Genomic DNA, 22,103 nt, shown 5'->3' with positions numbered 1-22,103 from the left:
TAAGATCAGAAAGATACTGAGCCTTAAAAGTATAATATTGTTATCATTTAAAACTAAGTCTATTTGGGGAAGAAGACACATTTTGAATGACTCACTAATCTAAGTGCACTGAAGCGACGTATACCTTTGATGTGATTTGATGTGAGTTGTCACCATAAACCTAAGGCCTAGGGTGTTATCAATGACCCATGCTCCGAGAAAACAAAGTTTAATCACCCATGCTCCAAGAAACCAAGGTGAGAACCAAGAAGTGGGACCATTTTTTTATATCCTGCATTTATTTAAGCAAACCGAATTGTAGAGATAGGAAATTAAAGCGTTATAATGTTTTACAAATACAGAAAGAAGACACAGAATAATAATACCCTGAAGAGAGTGCATCTGAGAACATAGATCTGTCTCAGGAGAACACCTGCAGTGACCACACAGAAGCCATGGCCGACACATCCATTGTCATTCTTGTTATTACATCGTTCAAGTCGTCTTAACAGATAAATCGGTGATTTGCTTTTAAACAAATAATATTGATGACGGCAGCCTTGAAGGTTTGTGAGCGACTACGCCACACATACGGGATGCTAGGCTTACGGTGACACTTCGCTCTGCTGTCCCACGCAGGGGAAATGATGCCTGCTCACACAACTGCGGTGACAGTCACTAAAATGTGAACTAGTTTGCATAGGTTAGTCCCTTGGGCAGCAGGATGTTGCTCTAGTCCACCAAGGTGTCAAGATTCACAGTGTAGAGGAAAAAAACATGAATTAAAGCGTTTCTACTAAAATATATTTTAATAGCTGGTGTTAACAATTTGCGTGACAGAAGCCAAATTATATTAATAACATCGCGTTGTTCCTCTGTAAGCCCCTTCATTTTGAAAACATGATTTCCTTCAGAACTGAAGCTCTCAAACTTAGTAAAATCTTGCAAATTAATCATTAACCACAATCCTATAGATTTTTGAAGCAGACAGAAGCCAAACTGCACAATGATTCAGTTTTGCACTTTTACCGCAGGCCTAAGACCAAACAGCTCCCCGCCACGCCTGTGACACACTCGCTGCTTCTAAATGCTCAGCCATTCGTCGTGTGGACACGGGGGACTACATGGGACTCTAATGCAGATTCCTCTTTTCCTTGAAGTAAATCATTCTTAATAGCAACTGGATTACAAGAAGCATATACTATGCAAACCGAATACCGTATATCAGACACAAAAAGCAGATGGAATTCCCATGAATACACCAAAGTAACATGGACAGCTGGGGAGGACATTTGCGCTGGGGCTCCTTCCAGGCTGGGGGACTCCAGGAGTCTAGAGATCATGGAACGGTGGCCACAGAAGCGTCATCCAACGCCATGATTTCTTTGATCAATAGTTGACAGCTGCCTGGAAAGGACCCTAAAGGGCATGGAATACTTGAGGAGACTTTTCGCTTTAGCATTTGTCTACATAGCTTCTCACTTAACTAAAGCTTTCGCATCACTGTGTCACGACACCCGAAACAAGCACACTCCAGCCACTTTCGGATGATAGGAAGGAAATAGCTAAGGTCTAATCAATTTGCGAAGTGAATGCCATCTCGTGCAATGAATTCAGCCTCATGACCTAAGTCTTCTTTCTTACAACAGGTATTTTAAATCTCCAACCGAAAATTAATGTTTGTGCATCTCAACTATATATAAATCTACAGAGAACCTTTCAAAAATTGATGGAAGGAGTCAATATTTTCTGAAGTTTGAAACCTTTAGAAGTAAAATATAACCAGCTATCGCCCTCCTTATCTGTCAGGAGCATCTCATTCCCCACCATAAAATTACCAATCACGTGTAATAAAATATTACTATAGAGCAGGCAGAAGCTTGCCTGCGTGGTTTTCTTTCCCAGACCATAGTGGATAAACACGGGTAATCAGAAAGGCACCTATTTTTGTATATATCTATATTATAATTTTGGTATAAACTATATCTACTCTATACAGAGATGTGTTATTAAAGGATTACACACATTTTCTTTATCTTTTCATTAAAAACATTCTACTGGAGATGGATGAGCCTAAAAAGGAGATATTACCTCTTCAACTTCCACTGTTTTAGAGAAGTCAGCTTCCCAAGCCCCAGGGTGTTGTCAAGCTCAACACAGAGAAGGTAAGGAAAGAAAGACTGTGGCAAAACTGCATCTTCATCATCTTCAAGCAATGAACCTACTGGCAAGGGAGGGGCTGGGCTGGGCTCCTCCATCGTCCCCCAAGGTGCTCTTGGACACTGTGCTTGCAAATTCCTGTGTGGTGTCTGGAGGTGGGGGGAGGCCTGAGAAGATGCAGGGACATCAGACAACCAGCTAATATTTCAAATTGGGCTCCACTGCGAATGTGCAGATGGGAAGAAGACACCAAGAAGTCGTTTTGCCACAGGTGAGAGAGAGAGAGGCTTCCCTAGAGACCAAGAATTCGTAAAAGCATTTACTACGAAAGCATATTGCTTTTCTCCAGAGAGATATGATCCACATGCGGTTTGTTTCCGAAACCTTAAAAAGCATATCAAACCGCTCCTTGTGCTTTTATCAGGCTGGAGAACACTGGGTTTAGAAAACCAGGTGCGTGCTCTCTGGGTGCGGGCACTTCCAGTCTTCTGTAACTTGATTTTTAAAAGATGAATTTCTTAGACACTTGTTCAGCTGTCAGCGTTATGTCTGAGATACCTCTCACCAAACTGAAGGTGGGCAGGGGGCGTGATGAAAGCGGAAAAGCTGTTTAAGGATGTAGTTTTGAAAATGATACTGTAAAATAGCACTTTGGTATTATACACCTATTTCTTATATTTCTGCTGAGATGCTTGATATTCTAACAAGCTGTAGTAACAGTGACGACACTGCCAAGTTAGAGTGTTGGGAGCACGTGACATCTTGTTATCCCCCAGTCTTTGCTGTAAAATGACCACCCTTGAGTTAAATTCTGATCCGATCTGAATTCCTAAAGCAGAAACATCTTGCTATGCAAACATTATGTAAAGCTTACAATTTCAGGAGAATTATCCCCCAAATAAGTATTGACTTTTACATTCAATGAGCCTAATTTTGAAATCGGTTGGATGAGAAAAACAATGAAACATCAAGCTGCTGCTTTATGGTAACTTTCTCCATGGTCGTCATCATTTTAAGTCAGTTTCCTTTGTGTTTCCTATAAATGTGCTATTTATCAAAAACTGTACCTGTCCTACATTTAGTCAGCAAATTTAATCAACAACTACTCCTTTTTTATAATCGTGAAAAGAAGTCTGGGTGAAACGTAAATATTTACTTAACGATATAACTAAATTGAGCAAGCTTATTTCCCTCACTTTCAACGCACAGAAGTTTTTGCAAGAATAGTGCAAGTTTGGTTTGTGTTTGTAGCCTTGTGTACATGACCTCAAGACTGATGTGGGGTTTAATCAGTGTATTCACGCATAGTTATTTCAATGATAGAAAATCAGTCAAGCTGGTTATTCTGTAAAGATCACTCAAAAAAAATCTCTAGTTATTTGCCTGAATTTTTCTCTCCTCAATTTTATGTTGGTGTCATGTAGATGAAGCTTGCGCATAACAAATTTTATTTTATTTACTCTTTTAGCTGGATAAAATGAAACTACAGATTTCCAAAAGTATTTGCTAACCTTTCAAAATTGTTAATGAATTAACATTTGCCTTTGGACTGATGAACATTTCAATTAAATATACTTTGTTAATTTCTTTGATTATATTGTATAAGGAGATATCCCCAAGACCATAAATTTTATTACACTTTTGTAACTTTGCTTTTTCAGTTTCGTCTCAGCTATAGAGTCAGCTCCTACATGCATGCTACCCTGTTGCAGGTCCCAGTAAATGGCACAATCAGAAAAACACAGTTGCTGATGGATGTTAATCTCAGGTGAGCTTGACTGTGGACTCGGGTGAAAGTCATGACCTGCCAGCAATGGCTGCAGTCATGGCTGTGAGTCCAGCAAGAAACTGCAAGTCACTCATTTGAAAATCAAAATCTGACAATAATTTCATTTTCAGTGAACAATATGTGGGGCCTGTACCGAAACCTCTGATGACATTCCTATCTCGCCCCTGAATGTGATTTAGAAAATAAAAAGCAGAAAAGTGAAAAGGAAGTCTTTTCATTTACTGGTTTCAGTGGCTAGATTTCCATTCCAGAATCTGAATACCTTTTCCAAAATAAGAAACCAGATCCTCTGTGTGTGTGTGTGGAGTCTGTCGGTAACTTTTTGTTCGCTGGTTTTCTCCAGCACACTTCTTATCCCACCTTGTCACTGGCTCCTGTTAAATTTTCTTAACTTTTAAATCAACAGCGGCATTAAGTTAATGAAAGCTGTTCAATAAACAGCTAAATCGCTTATTTACTAGAGTATACATCTATGTCCTAAAGTGTATATCCTTCAAAACTAGAGTGCAGCGCAGCAGGAGAACCTCAAGCAACTTTTCAAAATGTTTTTCTGATGAGCTGGCAGCTAGAGGGAAGGCTTTAGGTATCAGCCGCACTTTGCTTTAGTAGGAGTAACGGGCAGTGCAGCTGCCTGGGTTACAGAAGCTTGGACCTACATGTCATGCAACAAGGTAAAGGCAGGTAGGGAAATAATATAGATGGCCTTAAGCTTGCCCTTTGCAGAGTAGCTGTGAAGTGATTTGGTCCTGACATTCTGTGGAGCCAAGCATACATGTGGGTCCACAGAATGTAAATGGAGAGTAGGATATGTCTTGGTACAAGTAAGAAATAAATAGACCCACGGTGGCCAAGGAAACAAAAATATGTCTTTGTTCAGTAGAATTTTCTAGGTCCCTAAAGCCACCAGTCAATATAATTTTACCCAAACTGTCATTCTGCCATTGCTTACATTTATTACATTAGGCGATTTTCACTGGAACTGGAAATTGCCTAATGACTCCAAAGCTACATAGTTTTTAAATTATTGGCTGTGTTACTGAACTACAAGAATTGGCTTCTGGTGATTCCAAAGTGACAGCTAAGAAGTCTCATATACTTGTTACAATTACGGGACAATCAACATCTCTATTAAAGTCTACAAAAATACATTTCCCAGAAGGGGTCAGTAGCCAATCAAAAGAAACCAATGACACAATTAGCAGCACCAGGTCTCCAGACTGAATTATTTCGTTTATAGGAATTACGGAAAATGCTGCTGTTTTCAGCCCAGAAATCATTCCTTCTTTCTGGTACCTGTGTGTCTAATTGTCAAGGTAAGGATAGATTATTGTAAAATAACTGCCAAGTTGTCTTAAAAGTATCTTCTATCTTTTAAAAAGATTAGGTTTAGTATACATTAGAATAAAGCTCAAAGGGCAGGAGAAATAATTAATTAACAAACTCAATGTAATTTGCTGGGAGCATCCCGGTCTTCCCAGTTCTCTGCACCGTGCCGTACATCCAGCCGTCATCGATGGGCTGCACGTTGACAATGTAGTCACCATCCCTGAAGGAGACTTCATCTTCATCCTGGGCACTGTAATCGTACATGGCTCGGTAGGTCCTCTGAGAAAGGAAAGACAGGGTCACACGATGAATACCAAAGTAGCCAAGCCACAAATGCCAATCACAACAAACGAATCCACTCATAAAGTAACTACTAGGAATGTTTCCAAGTACACTGATTTCTGAAGATTTGTACACCAGAGCCTAGTACCCTAACTATGCTCATCTCAAGTTCATTAAACTAGCAAAAAGCTTAACATTTGGGGGCCAGCGTGGGGATAGAGCAAGCCACTAAATACAATTGCTAGCCTGTCAAAAAGTAAGTTTTGAAGCAGTAAAGCCCAACTACCCCCCAGCTTCGGCTAACCTCAGAGACATTAGATTACGGAGATTCTCCCCTAGACCACAGCCTTGAGGAAACAAAACCTGCTATAGTGGCAGACAGATCCAAGTGACCCCCAAGTCACTACAACTAGCCCCCTGGCAGAGACAATAAACTTTTCTTAAGCAGTTACTAAAAATTTTTGTTTCCTCTTAAAAATATGTAAAACAAATTAAAGGAAAAAATCAATAATATATTCATTGTTTGGCTTTTGTATCAATAGTGGTAGAAACTTAGCATGTTAATGTTCTAAATATTAAGGTACATATAACTAAATCTTTGTTATAATGAGGAAAATGTTCACTTCCTCACTTCTAAACTATGTTACAAAACTATGTCATCAAAACAGTATAGTATTGGCATAAATCAATGGAACAGAATAGAAAGCCCATAAATAAACCTATGCATATGTGGTAAATTGATTTATGACAAATTACCCACGAATATATAGTGGGGAAAGGAGAATCTCTTCAATAAAACGTATTGGGAACACTGGACAGCCACATGCAAAAAAATAAAAATGGACCACTATTTTAAACGATGCACAAAACATTAACTCACAATGGATTAAAGATTTGAATGTAAGAACTGAAACCATAAAATTCCTAGGAATTTAACATTGGTCTTGGCGATAATATTTTTATGTGACACCAAAAGCAAAAGCAACAGAAACAAAAATAAACAAGTGAGACCAAATCAAACTAAAAAACTTCTGCACAGCAAAAGAAACCATCAACAAAATGAAAAAGCAACCTACCAAAAGGGAGAAAATATTTACAAATCATATCTCTGATAAGAAATTAATATCCAAAATATAAACTGAATTTTACTATACTTCTTTTCATTTAAGGTCAAGAGTTCAGCTAATATTAACATCAGACAATCTCAAAATCAAGTGAATTCATAAACTGAGGAAACTGACTGAGACACAAAAATCTCAGAGCAACTGAGATAACTTTCAAGCTTCTAGGGTAGGTGGGGGGGCACCTGTTTCTAAGTCGTCAGGCAAAGGGCCAAGTGACTGCATCAGGAGCTTGGAGAAGCAACTTCAGCAGGAGATGTCACATTTGACTAAATGACCTTGAACTCAGCTTCCAAACTTTACATTTAAGGAATGAATCAATGCTTCTAGATTTCCAATGGGAGGATTCAAAAATATGTTGGCTCTGTCATTTAGGTTTTAGTGGCCATTTTGATTAATGGCCAGATTAACTAGTTAATATGACCAAATATTTGTGCTTTACAGACCTGAATGAAGATCATAATTGGCCAACACCAATCATAAAGTAACAATTAGGATATCGCACCAGTAGATTCTTTTTGTTTTATCGTTTACATGTTTTCACATCACACCTTCCCTTCTCAATGGTTTATATCTATAAATCTTTTGCTTCCTTCAAAGGGTTATACAAATGATAGTACATCATTTATCCTTTATTTGAAAATTTATATGCCCACTGACAGATGAATAGATAAAGTAGTACAGCCCGGCCGGGCGTGGCTCAGCAGTTGAGCGTCGACCTAGGATCTGGGCGATCGGGGTTCGATTCCCTGTCAGGGCACATGCCCGGGTTGCGGGCTGCAGCTGATCAATGACTCTCTCATCATTGATGTTTCTATCTCTCTCTCTCTCCCTCCTTTCCTCTCTCTGAAATCAATAAAGATATTAAAAATAAAAAAAAAGTAGTACATACATAAAATGGAATATTACTCAGCCGTAAAAAAAAGATTGAAACCTTGCCGTTTGCAATCACACAGATGGGCTTAGAGGGTAGTATGCTAAATGAAATAAGTCATACAGAGAAAGACAAATACTGTATAATTTTGCTTATATGTGGAATCTAAAAGGACAAAACAAAAACAAATGAACAAACAAAACAAAATAGCCTCATAGATACAGAGAACAAACTGATGGTGCCAGCGGGGAAGAAGAGTGGGGGAAGTGAGTGAAAAAGGTGAAGGGAGATAACAGGCACAAACTTCCAGTTATAAAATAAATAAGTCATTGGGAATATAATGTCCATCACAGTGAATATAGTCAATAATACCACAATAACCTTGTATGGTAATGGATGCTTACTAACTGTAGTGATCACAACATGAGGTAAGTGTCAAATCACTATGTTGTGCACCTGAAACTAATATAATATTGTATATCAACTATATGTTAATAAATAATAAATTTAAAAATATAAAATAAATAAAAATCATTTTAGCATTAAAAAATGTACAGTATTCAATTATACTCTATTCCATGTGTATTTACATTTTGGAGATGAAATGGGAACACCAGAGGAAAAGGCACACTTCAAATCCACACTTACTAGATTTGGTGAATGCTGCATTGACCTCATGGATGACAGGCTGGTCTGGTGCATGTACCCATAGCCTTGGGAATGGCTTTGCTGGTAGGCTCCAGGAAGAACAGGTGCTGCACATTAAATACACACACACATAGGTTCCTTAAAGCAAGTCTCAGAATCCCCCTCCCAACCCCTCAAGTGACTTCATGCTCTGCTAGAATCTTCTGAAACAAAAGGCCATTTCTTAGTGCAATGTGAAATTCGGGTGGTGATGTTATAAGCAATCTCTAGTTTAGCATAAATTTCAGTAATTAAGGACATATATAGGGAATCAGTTAAACATGCAGTTAAAATATGTTAGAAATATTTGTGTTACTCTATTGCAGTTGCTATATTAAAATAACACAAATACCAAAAAATTAATTTCCCATAACTCCTTAACAATATCAAATTTTTCACTTGGCCATGTGATCCTCTTAGGTGTTTCAAAAAGAAAAAGATATGTAAAGAAATTTAATTGGATTGTCAAACCAATGACAGAGTATAAATGTTTCACTGGATATTTCTCATATAACAGGATGCTCTGCGTATTTCAAGACATACAGCTGAATGTTACCTTTACAAAGATGGTAAGCACAGCATATTTTTAGCAACATATGTTTGTTTAGCAGTTAAGAAGTCTACACCATTAAAATAAACTTTTACTTAGAATATATAAATCTTACATTTTATTTTGGCTGTAAGTCAAAACGAAATCAGTCAACTGAAGATGTTACAAGAGCCTGAGAAACCAAACCACTTAAAGAATGTCATAAACATTGTCCTTCTATATCAAAATAGTATTCGCTTAGTTTATGCTGTTCTCACCACTAATTATGACATTCAAAAGACAGTTCTTGTTTTAAAGAACACAGAATTAGATAAATCAACAGAGAAGCTAGATAAAAACCCCACAAAATCAGTAGATGTATGCTTGTGTGTTTCTCTGTAAGTGCGTTCCAGTATCTGTAAGCAGAAATATGGGCTTTAAATGAGGGCATTTTAGTAGCATGTCCTTCATTCATTTTGAATTACTTATGTGATACATTAGTAAAACTTGTAGAATACATGTGCTGTAAAAATCCATAAGAGGTTCCCATTTTGTTCAATCAGGTTGAGTATATAAAATAATTATTATGGATTGATTTATTCAGGACAGTTTTTATAATAAAAGAATAAAGCAGATGTAATTTGGGGGTGTTATGAATAATTAATGTTTTATAAGTGGCACGTTCATTCTAATGATATATGGGAATATCAAACTTTAAAAAAGTTTAATCATCAGAAAGTTATAAAACATTAATGTGTTATCCTGATGATAATGACATTAGGTTGAAAGGGGATTTTTTAAATAGTTCTTAAATTAATTCATATTACAATGATGTAACAAATAGTCTTGACTTAATGTCTAGATGCAGCATCAAAGCGAAATTGCCAAGATCTTTATTTGGATTTGTAGTACATTATCAAGTTATTAAAACATTAAACTTCAAATACTTCAGAAAATAACACTTTTTAATATTACCAACTCAATTTAAATATTTAATGTCAAGAGATGTGAAAGACATTGTCACAATTTACTCATGAAGAAAAATAATGAAATCTCCATAAGTACCTAGGCCCACCTAATTAGCAGAGTAAAAGAGCCTTTTCTATGTGTTGGAAACCAGATGCACTGATCATTCATTCACTCCCTCAACTCTAAGCAAATATTTAAGTGAGTTCATGTGTGCACAGGGCTTAATGCATTGCCTGTCACTTAGTAAACCTCCCTAAATGTTAACAGTTATCACTATCCACTATGTTCAAGGCATGCCAGGCATAAGAGGACCAACAAAAACAATTGTCCTCTCAGAGCAGTGATGGCCCTGGACATCTGCCCTTTGCCTAGTTAAAGAAATGACTCTGGATACTTAGGGAATTTCCAGTTAAAGATATTAGCCAGTAGTTCCAACTGCGTATCCCAGATTGGCACTCCTAAAGAGGTTTTTACCCATTACACAAGTAATATCACTAATTATTATTTTAATCTATTTGTAAATATTAAGTAAGGTTTAATAAACAGCCCTATAAACTTGTTTAAAATAAGAATTAAACTTTTAATCCTTTGTTATGCTACTTAACTATGACCTTTAAGTTGTGATGTAGAGAGTTAAGCACAACCATCTCAAAATATTTTGGGAGGAAAAACTAACAGGAAAGGACAACAATAAAAAATAATGTTAAATATACTATCTCCCAGATGCTGTAATATGTTTATGCATCCACAGTATGTACCTAATCCCAGTTTAGTTCCCATCAGTACTAACAATTCAGGAATGTTGTTTAACAGTATTCTCTAATTTTGGCTTTTAAAAATCAAGTATGTTCGTGTCTACTCAATTGCTCAAGTTTGACCTAAGGGAATATGTAGTTATTGTCAAATGCAGCAGGAAATAAAAGTAATGTATTTGTCCTCAATATGCATGGGTTTGAGAGAGCAGGAGAGAAGGTGCCGAATGAGAAACCTTGGAGTAAACATCTAGTCCCTATGGTTGTTCTTCATGCTTTTGTTGATTATTTGCACTTCCCTCTCTGGCTGCATTATTTAATGCAAGTTCCTTTGGTGTTATCAGACCTTAGTATCTGCTTTATACCTGGTACAATGAAAGAGATTTTAGGAAGCTCCTATTAGGGTAATGAAAAACATAACTGAGAGCCCAGAGAAATCAACTTACTAAAAGCAAATGCCAATTTAAAAAGAGGCACAGTGATAAATGGTGATGGAAAGAAACTTGACTTGGGATGGTAAACACACAATACAACATACAGATGATGTATTATAGAATTGTACGATTGAAACCTATATAATTTTACTAACGAATGTCACCCCAATAAATGCAATTAAAAGTAAATAAAAAGAGGCACAGACATTGCTTTTTCATTGTTTCGTTACACAAATGCTTTTTATAAAACAGATAAAATTAAGCAAAAGGGAATTGGAAGCAATGGCTTTGGGTTTACTTGGTTAAAAGACAGTTGTCCATGTGAATCAGAGATTTCTTCCATGAAAATACGAAATTCAAAGGACTGTGCAAAAGCTAGATGTTAGGCTAACTTCACCACAAGCAAGGGCTTCTTATGAAAAACACAGCGCCCGCTTTATTACCTGGTGGTCAGGCCCCACAAGCACATAAAAGTCATAACACAATAGCTTTTGTTACCTTAAGGCAAAAATAAAACACAGACGTGGGCCTCAACTTTCATTTCGTATTGGGGAGATTTATTGACCAGAGATCTGGAAGCTGACAAGAGCTCCAAGGGCTTCAGGGTCGATTTGGAGTGTCCTGCTGCACTTATAAAACCCAAATCTCACTACCGCATGATAAAGCTCTTCCACAATCGGCCAGGACTAATAGTTTCCATTTAATGTTTATTCTTAGGATGGGAGATATAACCAAGAAGAAGTAAGTAAAAGTGAGGATCATAAAACAGAAGCTGAAAATAGAAGAAGAAAATTTTTAGGAGGCTTCACAAATCGGAAAATGAAAAAAATGAAGAAATGCATGCAAAGATACAAAGATTAAAGTAAATGAACAACAACAAAAAAAGTACCTATGATGAAAGGAGAAAGGACCCAAAAAGAAGTCCATTTTGGGGGATGTGCCCAAAGTAGGTGAAAGGAGAGAAGGGTATTATGTAAGTGTCTTCAGGGTGTAAGGATCTTTTATGTTATCTTTTCATTATCAGAACTACCCTTTTAGATAGTTACATTCCCACTTTACAGAATAAAAATAGAGCAGCTGACAGATTAAGCAGGAAGGCAGAACAATTACCTCTGCACAGTGACAGGACAAGGTCTCCGGTCATTAGAGATGAGGGAGAGATTTGAAAACCACACCATGACTATAGGGTAACAGTGGGTGGCCAAACTCCAAATGCAAAAAATAAAAATAAAAATAGTGCTTTATGGATGTCTTGGCCCTTTGGATGTGTGGCTATAACAAAATACCACAGACTGGGCGGCTTAAACAATAAGCACTTATGTCTCACAGTTCTAGAGACTGGGAAGTCCAATATTAAGGTGCCAGCAGGATCAGTATCTGGTGAGTTCCGGCTTCCTGGTTCAAATCTCTGTGTCCTTCTGTGGCAGAAGGGGACAAGGGAGCTCTCTGGAGTCTCTTTTATACAGACACTAAATCCCATTTATGAGGGCTCCACTCATGACCTAATCACCTCCCGATAACATTACGTTGGGAATTAGATTTCAACGTGAATTTTGGAGGGGGTTGGGGGAAGACACAGTGGCTAACTATAGACTTAACACAAACAGAGAAAATAATCTGGGAGATTTTCTCATAGGCTTACTTCTTGAAAAATCCAAAATAGGAGAAAATCACCAGAAGTTTTCCAATAAAGAATATGGTTTTATCAGCTAATGCATGTCAAAAAAAAAAAAAAAAAAAAAGTTTTTTGGTTTGTTTTAGTACAAAGAATCTCTAAACTATTACAGGGGAATTGCTAAACTAAAAGAAAACGTAAATATAAAAGAAAAAGTATAAAGATGCTGCTAGGTCTGAACAAAATATTAAATAGGTCCTAACTAGATCTCATCTAGGCCATGAGCAAGGTGGCTGAGTGATTGGTAATAAGACGGGCCTGTGACATGGACCTTTCCCACATGCTGTGCAGAATTCTGTGGCAGAACCCAGTCTTCATGACATATGATTCTCCCACACACCACAGGTGGGTACTAAATCCAGCAGCAAATGCTATTTTTTAATCTAAGAGAATTCCTAGTAGTATAGAAAATGCTTCTCCTCCCCTGCAGAAAACAGAAACAAGCCAGAGTGCCTGTAGGTTTGGAATTGTTGGGGGTTCTTTTGTTTTTTAAAGAATTTTTGTGAGTTTATTTGAGCCAAACTGTTGACAAATGCAAGGAAACAGAACCTCAACAGATTGAGGTAATGCCCCGAAACTGCTGGTTTTTAATGATAAGCTGTGAACACATAGCTGCCTAAGAAGCACACTTGCTACTTAATAAACTGCTAACATCAAAATGAAATGATCGACAACAGAGTTAAAACCAACAGGTTTTAAAGACATGCATAATCATGTAATCATCATTGGGATGCAAAACATGTGCTCAAATGTCGGAACTCATATGTAAAAAAAAAGCAATCATTACTATTTTATATGTTCAATTTTGAGCTCAGGCAGGAGCCATGAACTGTGGAAGGAAAGAAGATACAGGAGGAATAAGTTACTTGCACTGGTTTCCACCCTGGCTGCATCTTAAATTCACCTGGGATCTTTTAAAACCATGTTATGCCCAGATCCCCCAGATCAATTAAATCAGAATCTCTGGGATGGGATTGGAGGGAGTGTTTTATAAAATAAATAAGTGTTTTATAGGTCATTCAAATGGTCAGCCATGGTGATGAACCACTGAGCTACTGTCAGGCTTCCCTCTCCCCAACTTGACACAAATTTAGGAGCACATATGGCCCTATTTATGCTATTCCCAAATTTCCTCTTTCCCTGAAATGGACTGAATATTTGTGCCAATTCATACCTTGAAACCTAACACCCAAGGTAATGTTATTTGGAGGTGGGGCCTTTGGGAGGTAATTGGGTCGTGAGGGTGAAACCCTCATGAATGAGATTAGTGCCCTTATGAGAATAGGTTGTCATAGGAGGCCACAAGGAGAAGACAGTAGTCAGTAGCCACCTGGAAGAGGGGCCTCACCAGACACAACCACTCTGGCACCCCGATCTCAGATTTCCAGCCTCCAGAACTGTGAGGAATAGATTTCTGTTGTTTATAAGCCATGCAGTCTATGGTACTCTGTTATAGCAGCTGGAAGATGCTAACACATACCCTGCTCCCTGACTTGTTTCTAATATTTGTGCAGGCAAATGTTTAAATCTGGGACTCAAGAAGCAACTGGGAACTGTGAGAAGATATCTGCATCAACAGAAAGCTTCCTGGAGAATAATTTCGAGGCTAACATGGATCAGTCCTGGTAAGGCCAGCACCACGAGGCACAGCCATTATTAGCAGACTAATGGAAGTCAACCCCACTTCCCTGGGGGATGACCAGAGCAGAACCTGGTTACCATCTGCAAGGAAAGGAGACTGCAGCCAAAAACCATCTTTGCAAATTCAAAATTTATCTCTCAAGCCAATGCTATGTTCCTAACAATTTTCTCCTTCTAGATTCCCCATAATCTTTATTTTAATTTTCTAGTCTTAGATAAGTTTTATTACTATAAAGTATTGCAAACCTCTTTTAAGCAAATGCAGTACACATGAAAGTATTTAAGCACCTAGGTATGTGCGCCTGTGAGACTTAATGGGGGAAAGATGAGGCATAGGATTCTGCTTCCCAAGAAATACAACATATAAATACAACAAAATTTAAATAGTATAAATGACATGCTTACAACTAGGGGGACCAACCCAGTTTGCTCAGGACTTTCCCAGTCTGAGCCCTGAAAGTTCTGCTTCCCAGGAACTCTTTCAGTCTTGGGAAAACCGGGACAGTCGGTCTTCCTACATACAATGTGCCAGGCCCTCTATTCAGCATTTCACGTGCATAAGCCGGTGTAATGGTCACCATTTTATAGATGGTAAATCCCCAGTTTTTACAGAAGGAGACTGGAGGTTAGAGAGATTCAGTAACTTCATCAAAAATACCAGAGCTAGACAGGAGCCAGGATTTAGAAGCCAAAAATCTGACCGCAGAACCCAAACTCTTGACTATACCACATCAAAATGATCATGGAAGCAGTGACAAGACAGTACAGGTCCTCTCCACTTAGCCACTGTGAGATTCAGAAACATGAAACGGCACTGTGGTCTGGAGAGAAGAGAACTCCAGAGCCGTGCGGACTTGATGGGAAGCTGGATGTGTTGTTGGCAGTCATTCATTCATTCATTCATTCATTCATTCATTCCTGCTGGTGAGGCCTACAGGAGTGAGGGAGGGAAAGGCAAAGGAAAGGGGGATAAAGGCTTGGGGAGATGTGAGCTCAGGCTGCCCCACCCACCCCCGAGATTGCTCTGTCTGTCCTTGGCTTTTTTCTTACGGTAAACTTCGGAGTGCCAACACCCTAAGAAGGCTATGTCTGTGTGGCTGACGAGGTGTGCCAGGCCACCTCTGGAAGAAACCAGAGTGAGAATAATTCATTTGCTTTTGGAAAAGCAGCTTAAACCACAGAAAGCAGAACTACCTCTGAAGCCACGGCTTTCGGATTTACTTCAAGTGTCCTTTTAGCATCTGACAAGTGTCTGATGTGTGTGTTTAATGTTTGTTTCTTCTTTCCATTCCTAATGCAATCCTGTTTTACCCAGAGCAATTGTCGTTCAGTCGCCTTATCCTGCACGGATAATTTCAAGTCTGTGTGCAAATCACATCTCCTGATATGACTTCAACCACTTTCCCACTGAGCAACAAAGACCCCTGATGATACCTCCTAACAATTTTCAAAATCATTCTGTAGAACATGGTTGAAAGTGTTACTCCCCTAAAACATCATCAGAATAGTGACAAGCTCTTTTCCCACAGATATGCTAAGAATTTAGTTGAAAATATAATCAAATACAAGAGATTGTTTAACCATTTTCCTCCCTAAACTTAAGCAGTCATGTTGATAATGCTGCTTTAATCAAATATAAATTGAATAAAGATTTCTAATTACCTGTTAACTGCAAAAAAACCATACAGATTATGTACTTATTAAGACTATGCATACATATATATTACTTTTGACCATTCAATTATATTTGGCTTAGTTGTCTCAAGTAAGGACTTCCAAAATACTGTTTTGGGATTCTGGAGTTCCTAAATACTGAAAAAACACAAAATTAGTTATATTTTAAGTTATCCAGAAAAACAGTATGTTCTGATTTCAAAGCTCACTGGTTTGTGAATATTCCCTGACAGAACTGAACTAAGGCATAATATGACTTGAATAGAACTAAATATATAAGAATATCTGTTATTTTGCCTCAGAATAATCTAGCCAGTTTATGTCTACATTTAGATCTGAATTTCAACTCGTGTATTTTTTTCTCTGATTTGTTTCTAATTTTTAGCTACTTAAGCCAGGATAAACACCATGACCTATAGCTATAAACCAAACCACAAATAAGAACAGAATTGTCACTAAGGGAAAAAGAAATCATTTCTGCCTCAAATTACAGAGTCTTTGATAATATTCTCCTGGTACCAGATCCACATGATACATACCTGTGTCTACACACACACACACACACACACACACACACACACACACACACACTTGCACGCTACCCCCCAGAACAAAACAAAAAGGAAAATAAAGGAATGCACAGTGTGGATACATTTGTCATTTCCTGACAAGAACTATATAATTTGGGGCAGTTCTTTGAGAAGATGAAAGCAATACAGAACTTAGGAATAGCGGGTAGAGAGGAATGCTGTTTCCGTTTAGGTAAATCATATCACCAAGTCCAGCTTTTGTACACAATTATGCCATGACTAAAAAGTCGGCTCAAAGCAAATCCCAATTTTCCTCAGTGAATAAAACTGCAAATATTGTACGAATCAATCTTACACAGGAAGAGTCTTCATCCAAGTGCAATGAAAGACATGCTCATAATGTCATTGCAGAGGGCGTTCTGTAAATATTTATTGAATAAATATATATAATATATTTTTAAAGGCTTAAAAGTGGACTATGGATTTGTGTTTTTTTCTTGTGCTAATCAATTCAAATCAACTCAACTCTTCAGGAATATTATCAATCCACAAGGAGTTCCCAATTATAGTTTTACATTAGACACCCTTAGTGACAAGCCACATAAATATCACATACAGATATATCTCGGTATTGATTACATTCTGAACAAGGATGTATCTTCTTCAACCAACAGACGTATATGAAACTGACTCAATGTGTCCCTGACATGATTTGAAGATAGAGAAAGGTAGGGAAATAAATGCAAAGAACTATCTGGGTCTCACAGAGCCCAAGCTCCAAGTTCAAGGGAAGCGGCTGGGTAAGTGGCTAAAGAGTCACAGTCAGGTAGAGGTAGGGAGGTGAGCAATGAACAGGTCACTGTGACCAGAGGCAAGCAACTATAAGGACTTTTAGCAGGACATAGGTAAGATCCTAGAACTTGAGAGACCAACTTGTGAACAACCATTTCAGTACACGTGGGTCAGGAATATAGTGAAAGATCATGATCAAAAACTGGAATGTCTGAAAAGGGTGGCATGGGCAGATCAGCAATATTTTGGGGGGAAGACCGGGCCATGAGGAGCAGGGAATCTGGTCACAAGAGAAGCAGGATGACAAGAAGCCTGGCCAACAGAAGACAATGAACGAACAGAAAGCAGAAACTCAATACATCAGCCACAGGCGGCAGCAGCAGCCCACGGAAACTTTAAGCAGTTCCTGTAAACTCAGGATCCAATCCCCATGACCCACTAGCCTGGGGCTTGGGCAGAACGACGTGGGGTGCCTGGGATGCAACAGGAAGTTGGGGGAGAGTGGGGAAATTGATGTCTACAGAAAAAAATTCTATGACTTTATTATACACAGGCAAACACGTAAATACGCATGTGTACTCAGTCTAGTCGCCAACAGGGACATCAATTTTGATCCATAAAAAACGAAAAACTACTATTTCCAAGTTCCCTGAGAATGTTTAACAATAAGAAAAACAAGAATACCTATTCTCTCCTTGACATGTGTGCCACCTTACAATTTACAAAGCTCTTCCGAAGTTTCCTCACTTGGTGCATATGCCACAGCCACATTTATCTTTCCTGATGATCAAGCCTGCCCTTTCCCAATCAACTCCGCTTCACAGGAAATATACTCTCAATGTTTTATTGTTTGCTACTTAAGTGTCAGATGGTTCCCCTTCAAACACATATGGAACCCTTTGACTTAATTTTTGCAAATCAATGAAAGACACGTGTGCATCTTGAAACAGGTGCTATTCATTAGGATTCAATCCTTTCCCCAACTCCACACTCAGAAAAGGCAACTTACTACATTTCTTTCATTCCAAGTCTATTGATACTAGGAACCTGAGTTTCTCCAAGTACTTCAAATTCAATCAGAATACCGGGCAAAGGATTGTGACTTTATGAATTCTATTCCTATTAAAAGGGATTTTGAAACACCGCTGGTTGAGTACACATCCCTTTCAAAATATATCAATAGTTTATTATTGTGCCTGAGTTTAATATTTCTGTTCTCAATTTAACAGCAAATTTAACTTTTAATGATAGCTATTGTCCTTAGGAGCTCAAGGCACATCCTAGAGGTCTTTGCTGAGTCTAGGAAAGTAGTGATTTGTTCTTGCATTTTGTCTCCTTTCATCTACCACTCACCGAGCCCTCCCGGTCCTGTGCTAGGCGCTGGAAGGGAAGCTACGTCACACATTCATTCTGTCTCCACAGAGGTCACGATCTAACCAACTGAAAAACACTGAGATAGAAGCCATAAAAGATGAGAATTTCAGAATTCTGATGTACACTTTTACTTTACTGAGTCGCTACTGAGGATAGATGTCGTAACTAAAATACACAAAACACTAAGATGAGAAGTATTTATATAAAAACAGAAGTGTTAATGTAGGAATGATTTACTGATTTCTTGGTATGAGAGGTCATTAGCAAACTCAGGCTTTGTAATAACATAGATTACAATGTTACATTCCAGGGACAGAAATACATAAAAAAACCTAAAGCAAAACTGAATACAATTTCAAACTGAAAAGGGTAAACAGGCGATGAGATTGCAAACATAAAAACACTAGAATGTAGAGCACTGTAAATTAAGGAAAACTGAGGATGCGAAGTGGTACCAGAAGGCAAATACATGTTGTAGGCAAGTGAACCAAAGACAAACATGAAGATCAAAGAAAACCTTACAGTGAAATAAGCAGAAACCATCAGGATTATTGCCACTTAAGGAACTGTGTCCAATGGAAAATAAGCTAACTTAATCTAATACCAAAAGGCAATAAAGATGATTTCCAATAATACTATTCAAGAATCAAGCCAAAATTTGATGGAGTTTAAATAGAAGCCTCCTTTATTGCATCACAGTAACACAGTGGAGATGCAAAATGAAAACCCTTTGGTAACTTAATATCTTGGAAAGTAGATTGAAATGTAAAGAAAGTCCAAAATAATCACATAAGAAAATGAAAATACTCAGCAATCAAAGCAGGATGGGGAAGTATCATGGGAAACACATAACTAAAACAGTGATAAAAATGTAAAGGAGAAGGTTTGTATGTTAATGCTCATGAAAACCAAATGGGAAAGATGAAAACATCAGACTTGTGCCTCAAGAAAATGAGCTGACCGTCTAACCTCTTTGTGGCAACAATCAGAATTTTTTTCTAACTCAGAAGAAGGAGCCTAAAACTATGACTCTCACAGTTGCCCAGCCACTAAATCCACAAAGTAAAACAGATCACCTGCAGGACATAAAGACATGCTCATACATAGAAGGTAAAGAAAGAAAATAAAAGTTTGTTTCAACTTATGGCACTCAGCCTAGAAAGTGTAAAATGTCTTAGAAAGCTTCTTGCTCTACATGCCTCTTCGAACAGATGTGGAATCTGAGCCTCATAAGGTTAAATGACCTCCCGTAAACACAGACCACATAGCGAGAGAGGGAGGGTGACACTCAATGTCTCGTCCTCCTGCACGGCCTGCTGTCCACTGCAGCACAGCACTGCCACACACACCACCCCGACAGCAGGGACACAACCCAATAATTAAAGGACATCTCTCGGGGACGTAACACATTTTATCATTAAAAATCTAAATTTCAATTTAAAGAAACCACGAAAATCTGGACGAAAAGTGGCATTTCTAAGTACTGCTAATATTTTCTTTGTCTTCATCTTACCACTAAACATGTACTTTTCTAAAATTCTTTTCATTTGCTAGAATAGTATTTGAGCAAATGCATATGACTGACTGTTACTACTGTAGACAGTAAAGGTTTTCATCAAACAGCTGCCGTGACCGTAACTGTTTCCTACTTCTACAGAGTCACTCAGCACCTCCTCACCAGGGCCCAGCGTAGGACACATTTCAAAGGAGACCCTAAATTTCAAAGCAACTGAAGTCATGGATACGACTCTTTTCCTTCCCCACCAGAAAAAAATATACACTAGGAGTGTTTCCACTTTAGGTTTTTTTCCAGCTATGCTTTAATGTTATCTAAATATATCAAAACATCATCAAAACAAAAATGAAAGAATTTTCATGAAAGCCTTACACAATAGAATTTTATTTTAAAAAAATCATACTTAGGTTTATACATGTGGTTTTAGTATTTAAAGGATTAATTTATTGTACACCTAAAACTAATACAATGTTACGTATCAATTATATCTTAATTTTAAAAAGGATGAGCAGAAACTAATTTAATTTGGCCATTGCACTCATTCACCAAATATTTGCTGAGTGCTTATTCTAAGAACTGGAAATAGATTAGTAAACAAATCAGCTAACATCCCTGCTCCTGTGGGGCTTCATTCTAGAAAGAAAGATAGGTGCTGTCCAAGTGCTAATGAAAAAAAAAAAAAAAAAAGCAAGGTAAAGGGACAGACAGCACAGGAAGGGGTGCTATTTTATCTCTGGTAGTTAGAGGGGGTCTCTCTGATAAAGTGAAATCTGAGCAGCAATGTGAAAAAAATGGGGCAAAGCCAGCCAATATCTGGGATGAGAGGTAGTACTCCGGGAAGAGGAACAGTGAGTGCAAAGGCCCAGGCTGGGAGCTTTCTTGGAAGGTTTGAATAAAGCAGGGAGACCGGGATGGCAGGAGTGGATGAGTGTACAGAGAATGGCAGGAAGTGAGTTCGGGAGGGCACTCAGGGCCAGAGAGGATGACGACTTTGTTGGTGACGGTGAGGATCTGAGTTATATTCAGAACGAAATGGTAGCAGAAGAGTGATATGATCCAATTTATGTTTCAAAAAGATTATTCTGTTTTTAATTTCTTGAGGAACCTCCACACTGTTTTCCATAGTGGCTGCACCAGTCTACAATCCCACCAACACACGAGGGTTCCCTTTTCCCCACCCCCTCACCAGCACTTACGCTTTGTTGTCTTTTCCATAATAGCTAATCTGACAGGTGTGAAGTGATATCTCATTGTGGTTTTGATTTGCATTTCCCTGATGGTCATTGATGTTGAGGATCTTTTCATATGTCTATTGGCCATCTGTATGTCTTCCTTGGAAAAATGTCTTTTCAGGCCCTCTGCCCATTTTTTAATCTGATTGTTTGGTTTTTGATGTTGAGTTGTATGAGTTCTTTATGTATTTTATATATTAACCCCCTTATCGAATGTGTGATTTGCAAATGTCTTATCCTATTCAGTGTGTTGACTTTTTGTTTGTTGATGGTTGCCTTCAGTGTGCAAAAGCTTTTTAATTTGTTGTAGTCCCATTTGTTTATTTTTGCTTTTGTTGCCCTTGACGGGGGAAAAATATCCAAAAAGATATTGCTAAGAACACTGAGACTATTGTCAAAGAGTTGGCTGCCTATGTTTTCTTCTAGAAGTTTTATAATTTCTAGACTTACATTTAAGTCTTTGGTCTATTTTGAGTTAATTTTTGAGAATGGTGTAAGAGTTACAAATTTCCAATTATAAAGTATATAAGTCACAGGGATGTAAAGTACAACATAGGAAATATAGTTAATAATATCATAATAACCTTGTATGATAATAGATGGTCACCTGACTTAGTGTGATGATCACTTTGTTAGACATATTAATGTTGAATAACTATATTATATACCTAAAACTAATAAAATAACGTATATTAATTATGTTTTAATTAAAAATAATAAAATAAAATAAAAAGATCCTTCTGCCTGCCAACTAAAGAAAGACCAAG

At 37.9% G+C, this 22,103-nt stretch overlaps 1 protein-coding gene across 3 annotated transcripts in view; it reads right to left on the bottom strand.

Annotated features, from left to right (window-relative positions):
* Positions 1-267: 267 nt before the first annotated feature.
* The window catches only part of NEBL (nebulette), a 342,430-nt gene continuing 320,594 nt past the window's right edge, over positions 268-22,103 (bottom strand). For 2 of the 3 annotated variants that reach the window (XM_081143310.1, XM_081143311.1), the window contains 2 exons: positions 8,180-8,286; positions 274-5,533 (listed from right to left, as the gene is read on the bottom strand). In XM_081143310.1, the coding sequence (XP_080999436.1) occupies positions 5,357-5,533; positions 8,180-8,286 (284 nt within the window). In that variant the 3' untranslated portion in view covers positions 274-5,356. Of the gene's footprint in view, positions 5,534-8,179; positions 8,287-22,103 lie in introns of all 3 variants that reach the window. The other variant, XM_081143312.1, reaches the window with a different exon arrangement.

The sequence above is a fragment of the Miniopterus schreibersii genome, assembly GCF_964146895.1.
Source record: "Miniopterus schreibersii genome assembly, chromosome: 1".
NCBI classification, from domain to species: Eukaryota; Metazoa; Chordata; class Mammalia; order Chiroptera; family Miniopteridae; genus Miniopterus; species Miniopterus schreibersii.
This window is presented reverse-complemented; position numbering and strand designations above follow the sequence as displayed.